Source organism: Erigeron canadensis, chromosome 8, assembly GCF_010389155.1.
Source record: "Erigeron canadensis isolate Cc75 chromosome 8, C_canadensis_v1, whole genome shotgun sequence".
NCBI lineage: Eukaryota > Viridiplantae > Streptophyta > Magnoliopsida > Asterales > Asteraceae > Erigeron > Erigeron canadensis.
Window position 1 is genome coordinate 20,027,901 of NC_057768.1, and position 11,282 is coordinate 20,039,182.

General features: G+C 31.4%; 1 protein-coding gene across 1 annotated transcript; it reads right to left on the reverse strand.

Annotated features, from left to right (window-relative positions):
- Positions 1 to 4,138: 4,138 nt before the first annotated feature.
- Positions 4,139 to 4,723, reverse strand: LOC122610386 (DNA topoisomerase 6 subunit A3-like). The gene has a single exon (XM_043783378.1). The coding sequence runs from the start codon at positions 4,721 to 4,723 to the stop codon at positions 4,139 to 4,141; it is 585 nt and encodes a 194-aa protein (XP_043639313.1).
- Positions 4,724 to 11,282: the final 6,559 nt, after the last annotated feature.

Genomic DNA, 11,282 nt, shown 5'->3' on the forward strand with positions numbered 1-11,282 from the left:
CATCGTCTATCTTTCGGTTTCCACCAAATCATGAACAACTTGATATGGCTTTGTAATGTTGTATTTATATATATACCATTATCAAGGTCAAAAAATTATTTCATCTGATTACCACGAAAATTTGTCACCCATGGTAAATCAAGACAACAAAAGTTGATATCTATTGTATCTATTAGTCGAATAATTCCAATACACAGGTTAAAATGCCATATGACCATTTGTATCAAACTTTTTGATAACATGAGATATTATCATAGTATTTGAAATTATATGTCTTACATATGCAAAACAACTGTTGAGACCAAGAAAATGCCATTTGAAATCATTACAGAATTACTTGAAACCACCTGGCTTTAAATCAAAAGAGTTATGTTACCGTGCGTTACCCGGGAGACATCACGTTGATTACAGGAAACATTGTAAGAAAAACACAAATGAAATCAATAAAACACAAATGAAATCAATAATTTTGATTATAAGAAAAAGGGGGAAACAACAAATCTAATTCAATAAATTAGTTGCTGAACTAAAAAGAGGGCTTATTGTGAATAATCGTTCCTTATGTTTCATATATCGAATTCAAGGGGTACTCTCATAACCGCTACTTTACCAATAACCAATAATAATAATAGAAAAAACAAATACCTTGGAATCATCCTTTGTCACTCAATTACCAGAGAAAGAGACAGGGGGATTGTTGATACAAAAAGACGAATTAGGTTTTCGGGGGGGGGGGGGGGGGGGGGGGGGTGGTTTAAGAAAATATAGAGTGAAATGTGAAGCAGTTACGGGTTAAAATATATGGATGAGGGGTCGTATGTGAGAAGATTGAAGGCTCTGCTAACCCTTCTCAAATAACTAATCCGTAGAGTTCAGAAAATCTTGACACTTCAGCTTTTTAGGCAAATAGACTATTTTAAAAAGTGCCACAAAGGCAATAACTACCCCACTTTTTAAAGAGACATTTATATTATATGTAATACTATATTATATATATATATATATATATATATATATATTGTCATTATAATTTGTCAAAGTGTCATTGTTCAATGAAGAGTCACTTTTGAAATGCATTTCCAAAAAAAAAGATAAAGCATCAAGATGAGTAACAACTATCTCTTTAGCAAAGTGGTTTGATGGGTATGATTTAATTTCTTTTCAATCACTTGTACCAACATTTTGTAAGTTGTTTTTCTCTAACAAGTCTTGACAAAGCATTACCCCCCTCCCGACTTTGTTTTCCTCTATTCACCACAACGATAAAGAAAGTCAATGGAGTTTAATTTTCCATATCTTTTGGGGTAATAATTCAATTTTACTATTAATATTTATTGATATATGTTGCAAGTACATGTATCACTGTATCATTATTATTATTACACACGTGGTTGTTAAGTTAACAATGCTAAAGTATATGAATGATTTTATATGTAATTGCTATTTCTGAAATAATACATTCCTTAATATTGATATTCATTTATTTAGCTACATAATCCATATTTAAGGGTAGATGATTTTTGTTAAACAGTTTTATGTACTTATTTAAACAAATTTGTCTACCTTTGTTCCCATTATTCTGTCATGGCTATAGCATAAAAGTGAGCAATTAATTAGGGAACATTACATATCATCTCCAATATATATATAGAGACATCATACTCAATTTACCATTTATGAAGTGGGGTAAAAATGTACGCTCGCTAGAATACAAAAAATTACTCATAGCAACTATGAGTATTAAGTGGAAAAAAAAAAGTGAGAAATAGATGAAGAATGAAAGGGTAAGTAAATTACCTTGTAGTTAACAGAAAATGTTTCAACACCAGTAATACTCAAGGGCTCTTCTAACAGATCAGTCTCTGGCACAGCTTCACTAGTCTGTAGATCTTTGAGAGTGCTTAACCTCTTCAACAAAGAACATGTGTCCTGAAGACCAAATTTCACGTCTTGTAACAAAATTTTGCTTATTTTTAGGCAAATATCTAATCCAATATTATTATAAATGTGACCGAACACTGAACATGTAACGTCCTCATGCAAAGGATATGCTGCAGCTACTGTCGAACGCAGTGCAAGGTCCAAAAGGAACTGAAAATATATATCAAACTAGCTAATATACCCGTGCTTCGTTGTGGATCTTGACATGTTAACAAAGAACGAACAGCATTGAGCTTCATCAGGCTTCCCATAACCTGTGTAATGAAGCTTTATCAGCATACAAATAAGAATATCTCACATGCATTCTCTTAAAACTAACCTGGCCTCACACTTTTAAGCTTAACAATTCTCTAACGAAGAACAACATAAAAAACAAATTTTGAGCATAAATTGGCCTCAGTGTCACAGACCAGCAAGTATCATTAGCTACCAACACAATCATGAAACCAAAGCAGTCGCATGGCCCCTTTGTCACCCATCACGAATCCAGCAGATGTAGCCATGCCACCAGTCCCCTTTGTCACCCATCTTCATTTTGTTCATTTTGTCTACATGACTCTTTTAAAATTGAAGACAGCGTTACATGAATTGAGAGTTTAAAAGAGTACATGATTGACGTTAGAATTAACGTAATCACCGGTAGAAGAAATATGAATCTATATAAAAGTTGGAAGATCAAAAGGGTGAAACATTTCCTTCAGACAGGACCCTGCTCAGCTGGATTACCAAAAAGTTCAATGAATTTTGGCACTAAACTAACATAATGCTAGAGCCAGTTATTTTCCAAATACTTCCCAATGAAAATCCAAAATATAGATTTACATAAGCAGTGTAGCGTGTGCGTCAGAGCAAACACTGTTGAGACCAAGAAGTAGTATACCACAACTATCTTCCTAAAACTGAAAATACTAAGTCAAACGTATCACATCTCTAGTTTTAATTTCTAAAACTTACATCATCTTCTGTGGCTGTCATCGAAACAGAACAAACAAAAACACTGGTAAAAATTCTTCCGTCAGACTGCTGTTTTTCAAAGTTGCCTCCGGCAACATGACTTTTATCGAAACTATTTTCTCTATCAAAGTTCCTTTTGTCAAAATCTCCAGCCCCAGAACAATTTACAGAGAATAATCACTTATCAAAACTAAAGGCACAAACAATAGATTAAAACACTTAAGAAACATAAAAAATAGAAAAGGTTCCACCTTCAATTCACATTACAAAGCCACTTTTATACTATAAGTCTATAACATCTTAAATTTCTCTTATAACCATTCATTTTCACAGTTTTGAGTCTCAATATACAAAATCAAAAACTATGAAGATAATAAGTCAAGGATGAAAAGCAAACCTTGAGGAATCTAATTTCCAACTTTGAGATTCTAACGATCCCGATTTAGAAGAGGACTTTCCTAGAAAAGTAAAATGTGTGCTTATTACTGGTTGTGGTGTGCCCAGTCTTTCAACACGGTTTTTCTTACAACATCTTTCAAAACAGCTAAAAGATTTACCAGGGTTGGCTCTTATGGATTGTGATCCGAATGGCATACATATCCTCATGACGTATAAGTGTGGCTCCGATTCTTGTGCTTTTGATAGCAAGAATCTAGCTACCCCGAGAATCAAATGGTTGGGCCTTCGACCAAGTGAGCTGGATAATTATGATGAGCATATCTCCGAGCTTAGTAAACATGATAACAAGGCTCTTAAACGTTTGTCTGGATGGGATTATTTCTCAGATGAAGATGGGTGGATGGAGGAATTGCAAATGATGGATGACTGCAAGAAATCATGCGACCTTGGAGTACTGAGTACATTAGAGATATTGCGAAGGATACGTGAACAAGAATGGATATGAGTAGATGGTCAAATAGGAACAGCATGAATTGTTTCTCTTTTGTAATTGAATTGGGCGCTCTAGGACATCCTGTCTTTATTGTTGTTACTTTATTTGTTTTCGACTTCCCTTTGCTTATTCTAGATTTTATGCTATGAACTTTAATATATGTGGTATATCTAGGAGTTAAATAAATTTGATTTATTAAGTGTTGTAGAGTTACTTGAGTTGTGTATATATACTAGTACACTTGATTGATAAGAGGCACTTCCAAGTCATGGTGTCTGCACCTAGATGTTGGGACGTAAACTCCCTTTGCTCCCTGAACTACCAATTGCGTGTGTATGCCTATCTATGTCCTCATGGAACTTGTTCAATTTCTAAAGTTAATTGCAGGAACAGGCGAAAAAGATATTTCCTATGTGCAAGATCCCAGTTCAAACCCTGAAATTTTGGCAAATATGCCGATAGTGGTACTCCAGAAAATTTACGTTGTTCAAAATTAACTAGCTGACCATTTTCCCTGATAATTAAAGATCCTGCCGCAAAGCCATCTGGAGTAGCTTTTACTCCTAGAGATCGCCTCGTTGTACCAATCATACAACAAAGGTCGTCAATTAAACGATCAGAAATTGATTGATTACCAAAAATAACTCTCTTTTTGTAAAAGATACCTCTTTTTGTAATAAGTCTTTTCTTTTTCAAATTGAGTAGAATCCCTACCAAAGCTGATAGCCGTTGTTGTCCGGGTGCAAGAAGCTTCCTATGTCTGACCTCATTAAGCGGCTTCATACACTGCCTACCCCTTCTGTACGTGACGCACTCATGGTCTCTAACGGGAACAAACCATTGCTTTTTCGTGTTTGTAAGCTCTGTCTGGAGGTTTTTCAATCGCCGGCTTACAACAGACCGACGGAGATCCTTTACATGAAAATAACTTTTCATAGTGAAAAGTTTTTAGAAGATGAATAAAACCCTAATTTGGGTCTGAAAGAATTTGGTTCATCGACATCATACAAAGACGGGAATTAGGGTAGGTTTATTATTTAGAGTTAGGGTTAAATGCAAATTTAGTCCATGCGGTTATTCAAAAATGAGTGCTTCATCCCCTATTAGTTTTTGATTTTTTTCATTAGGGATGAGCAAAAAGTACCAAATCCTGGTCCCGTCTCGATACCGGTACCGGAAAGTGTTACCGAGTCCCACGTGGAACCGGGACCGGTACCCACTTTTATAGGTTTGCGGGATCGGTACCAAATGGGATTGGTACCGGGAAAATCCCGAAATCCCGAGAAAGTCCCGATTAGTCCCATATAAACTTCAAACTCATGTTATTCTCTGAAATTGCTTCTTTGGACATGGATGATTGTGTTTTATTAACTTCAAGTCTTCAACTAATCTTGTGTTTGCAGCCATTTAGTAAATCAGTGTATACAACTAGTTACTCTTATTATGCATAAATGATGGATATTATCTAGTAGAACGTATGCTTCAAGCATAATGCTTGGAAACTGAGTACATTATAATACGGAGTAGTTACATCTTTACAATAAGTCAAATACTAGCATATGAAAAAGTCAACACTACACTAAAACCATATATAGATTCTTCGTGGTCGTTTCGTTTCTGATTATAATTTATATCTTAGTTTACATTAATGTCATGCATATAATCTGGACATTTACTTAGATGTTTGGAGGCATGATGTCACTCTTATTATTAGAATCTGGAATGCATTAACATTAATAAGTGATTGGGATATATTACCAGCACTTGGAACTAATATATTAGTGAAATGCATTTGTGTCTATGTTTAAATGGGACTAGTCGGGATTTACTACCGATATCCCGGTCCCGTCTCAGTACGGTACCGGGACCGGTACCGACTCAAATGGGATCAGGACCGGTACCAGATTTTGGCCATTTTCGGGATCGGTACCATCAGTACTGGGACCGGTACGGGACGGTACCAGTCTCACGCTCATCCCTATTTTTCATCCTTGTGGTCGAACTTCTGGTAAATCCACTCATTTCTGCTCTTAACATAAGGGGTATTTTAGTCATTTCAACATGTTTCTTCTTCCCCACTTGTTCTTCAAACCCAGATATGAATAAACATTTATATCTATATGTTGGATAAACATGTATATCTCTGAAGATATACAAGAAGCTAATGACTTTAGGAGGATGTATGACAATTTTCGTGCATAAATTTTGGTACATATGTTTACTGCTAATTTTCTTGATGTGATATTGGTTATTTTTTCTGTATAAACATGTGTATAGGCTGATACTTAAGGAAGGAGCTAATGAAGCTTCACATACAAGTTTGTCAACACAAACCATTTACCTGAATCGGTTGGAGTTTATCCTAAACATTGATAAGAAACAATTGGATGAAATCAGAGAATTTGAAGAGGTAAATTGTTATCATCATGTATTAACTTATAACCATATTCCATATTACTTATTACATGTTTGATGTTCATATGGGCCAACTTCACAGACTGGAGACTTTGTTGTGGTGGCCACAATAGCTATGCTTGAGCATACATGACACCTGAACTATCCACTATATTACTGGTTTCATACCAAAAACTTTAAAGTTTACGGTAGTCATACCCCAACTTAACGGCCAAACTGACGTCCGTCAGGTCAGGTATCGTCTGTGTGGAGAATTGATAAGTTGGGGTATGATGAGAGTAATTTTAAAGTTATAGGTATGAAATCAGTAATATGGTGGACTGTCCGGGTACCATTTCAGTAAATAACCCTTATATTTATTGTGTTCTATACTATGTAAAAATTATTACATGCTTTTAGAAACATTATAAAGCTCAAAACTTGAGTTGATATTGATTTTTTAATAAGTAAACAATTATAAATTAAAAAAAATCGACAGTATAATTTTATAATAGATTAATATATTATATAAATTTTAAAAGATAATAAGTATGAACGTAGAATATTTAAAAGAAAAAAACAAATTAATAATACAAACATAATTAAAGCTAAATTCCCAAATCATTGAAAATAAAAAGTGAAACAAAAGTAATCCATAATAATAAAACATCAACCGAAAAAACATTGAAACTAATAAATATTGCAAACAAATTTTTCGGAGATGGTTAGGTGTATATATTCAAAACATACAAATAATATTTTTTATTAAAAGATAATTAGTGAAGTAACTGGTACATGTTAGAAACAAATAAATAAGCATATAGTAAATTTATCAAAAGTTTTTATCAAAATTTACATATCTTATTCAATTTATGAACCCATATTAAATTAAAGCTTTGTCAAATACTCAATTAAACTACATTGGAAATGCAAATATACAATATATAAAACTTTGTATGCATGAAAGTGTAATATATATACTATATAAATAAGTAATTTCTTTATAAGTTATAAAAAAGAATACTATATAAAATTTAATATACCTTGCCACTTTTATTCTAATATTTTCCAAATAATAACACATAAATATTTTAATAACACATTAAATGCAGCCCTAAGGGTTGCTTTTAGTATTTTTCCTACTTAATTTAATTAATCTAATACATGTAATGTAATTATATCCTACTATAATCATTTTGTGCGGTCATGACGGCATGCTATCAAACAATGTGGTGCTCAATCATATATTTATTTTTTGATAAATACTATAACTTTTACTTCTTTATTAGACAAACTACCCATATTCCCTTGTCAACTTTCTATCTTTAAAACATACAAAATACTCTTAACTTTCAACACATTTCCAACTCACATACTACATCTACCCAAAACATCCCTAAAATATTTTCCAACCCTCTATTCAAACTACCTCTCTCCTTTATTCATTAATTCAAATATTTCCACTTTTCTAAATGAAATTATTTAAAACACACTTTCCTTAACCCTTAAAATAACTACATTACTCATACATCAATCATTTTTACATTAATAGTTGGATTAATTTCAAATATCGATTTACACTTTTTGGATTAGATTAATGATGTTATAAATTAAGATAAACCAACAGGGTTGATGGCTAATTGATAAAACTTTTGACCTGAAGATCCACTTGGGTATGAGTCTACCACATTTGTAAATTAATAGAGAGTTTTTCGAAAATCTTAAGTTCCATTTCAGATATTTATGTAATTTAAAAGTATGAATAATATATTATATATGTCATTCTAAACAAAAACACACGCTCAAAAAATACATATTGTAGTTTAAACTTAGTAATGTAACATTATTTCTAATTACATGTTGTTTTATTAGATTGATACATACAATAGTTTAAAGTTAGTAATTTAATACTTGATTTTGTGTAAAAAAAAGTATATGTATTTTTTGAGATTTATATTGTTACACTATATAAAAATGTTTCATCAATATTTAATTTTACATCGTCATTATAGAAAGATATAAAAAAATATATATGTTGAACCATTTACGATAAAACTTATTTTTTAATAACAATATTATCTTTTTTCAGCAGACATCGTCATTATACAAACATATAACATACATATCTTACTAACAATTTTTAATATAAAATATATGTTTTTGAATAGTAAATTAATAATGCGATTACATTTCAACATACCAAATAATTATATAACTGCTTTAAAATGTATAAGGGAGAATTTCATATATACCCAATTTTAAGACCTTAATTACATATTTACCCAACTAAAATCAATAATTTCATATTTGCCCAACTTTAAGAAGGATTCTATCATATTTACCCAAATCACAAACTATATTGATTATAATTCTTTAATAACTCATTTTATTATTAAGTTATTCACCAATATATCATCTAAAGATTGGAGGAAAAAAAAACTAGGCCTCTCCAATTAGCAATCCCATAATGTCATCCTTTTTATGCCATCTTGGTAGTTGACAAAATCACCATTCTTTTCTCAACAATCCCTGATGTGAGAAACATAGATTTTATAAAATTATGAATTGCCTTGACTAACTCTTACGGATGCATCAACCATTTTTTTGAAGCTAATGTAGATGAACTAAATTGTACTTGCCACCATTATTTGCACTACATCCTTTTATGCTTGAAACTAACGTGTCGCCAATCATTATAAAGGAGTTGAGAACCTTAAATCTTCATAATTTGCTGAACATCAAAACTGTTAGAGACCTCATGAGAAGCATCAAAAAGTAGTTTATTTGCAAATGGAGAAATCCATATGAACTTGAATGGTTAGCATATTTACGAATGGATCAAGAACAAGGAATTTGCTGATGTAAACTTAGTTTTAATTCATTTTATAATAGAATGGGTAAATATGATAGATAGTTATTCGAAATTGGGTAAATATGAAATTTTTAATTTCAATTGGGTATATATGTAATTATGATGTTAAAAGTGGATATGTATGAAATTCTCCCAATGTATAAATATGTCAACCTCGAATGCATGACTTATTGTTTTAAGTTAATTTCTAAACATTAAATCACGTGTAAGTCAGCTGTTATATATTAACATTTCTAATCTTTTACAATAATTATAGTATTATGAAATTTTATTGCTATTATATTTCAAAATGTCTAATCTTTTACAATAATTATAGTATTGTGAAATTTTATCATGTTTATCTCGCGTATTACGCGGAAAAATAATCTAGTATATATATATATGGCTATCATAGCCAAAAGAAAAAAAATCGGGTTTGCAAAGTGATCTAGACCATCTAAATTCACAACTAAATTAATCTTGATCCTTTAAACTTAAAGTCAAACTATTCAAACTAAAAAGTCAAACTTTCAATAAGAAATGTAATATATACAATTTGACAGCTATTTTGTACTAACACAACATACCATAAATTATTTGACACCTATTTCGAATTGTCACATGTACACAGCCATTTTGAAATTTGAATTACGAGTTTACAAAAATAATACACCATATTGCCTAAAGTGGTATTTTGTACAACACATATAATCAGAAATCAAAATTTATAATTAATAAGAAATCCTTACAAATGCTAAGAAGATTTTTTATACCATTATAAATACTACAAACATCTTTTCATTTCAATACATTATAATTTTCTAATTTTCAAACAAGAAGATGAAAAAAATGATGTCTTTTGTATTCATATATCTTTCTATGTTCTTTTCATATTCCATTCATATGGTTTCATTCCATGCAAAATGTCAATATCCATTTGCTCTTTGCATGTTACATTACTCTATATTACCACATAATGCTAACTAATATTCAATTTTTATGTTTTTTATAGGATCTAGAAGCCACTAATCACTTCAATAACGACAACGACAACAACAACAAAAAAAAGTCAGCATGTGCTTGAATGAAGACATCGACTTGAAGGAGCACATTACTTTTTCAATGAATGAAAAGTTTAAAAAAGAAAGAGATGATTTATTGACGATAAAAAGAAAACTTAAGGCAAACTTGCAAGCAATGAAATCACAGAACAATATGGTTACAGAAGAAAATAGCTTCCAATGACACACTAATGTAATATTAACAATATTCTTTTTAATTCAATGGTACATGTATGTAATCATCATTTAAGAAAAACTCATTCCTAATTGTCGTGTAAAATAAAAGAAAATCATCATTTACACCACGTACAATAATAAGACAACCTATCGACATGCCCATGATAAAATAAGCAATACCTTAAAAACTGAATCTTTTGCACATCACATAAACATGGAGAACATATATAACTAAAGAGACCCCATAACTATATACTCTGGACGGAAATCATGTCCCCATTGGTTGAATAAAAAAGTGAAAACAAGGATTTTGGCCGGGCTAAATAAAAAAGAGAAAACTCTATAGTTATATATGGTCGGTAAAGGTCGCTTTGAAAATCAACTTTTTAAACAATGCGTGTGAGAATTTTATAATAACCTCTTCTGAGTTCAACAAAAAATCTTATGACATAAAGCTCTATATTGTGAAGGAAATAATACCATTAGGGGTCATATGCAGAGAAAATATATGTATAACAATGTAGAGATTATGAGTGTGGTATTCCATCATAACTTCCATCTTATGATCTGATCTAAAATATTTGGCAGACAACTTTGTCATCCTCAATCCAATATTTTCAATGATAGTTGTTTGAGGTTCCTTTATGTTTATTTCCCAAAGCCCAAAACTAGAGTCAAACTAAAGGTAAAAAAACCAATAATATATTTATTTCAGCCATAAAATTGAATGCCAAATTATTTGGGGGCTTTAGGCAATTGCTACCCATTTATAGTATAGAGCAGGCTATTGGTACTATGTAGCGTATTTTAACAGTTTAGGCTATTGGTCAAAACTCAATACTTTTATTAAGAAGAGGTACAAGTAAGATTAATTTAATTTTAATACTTGAATTAGTGATCATTTACAATATCCATTGTTCTTCACATTGGGTCGATTTTAGTCGAACACACCTTATAGCCAACTTCTACATTTATAATAACTAGCACGGAACCCGCGCTATGCGACGGTGTT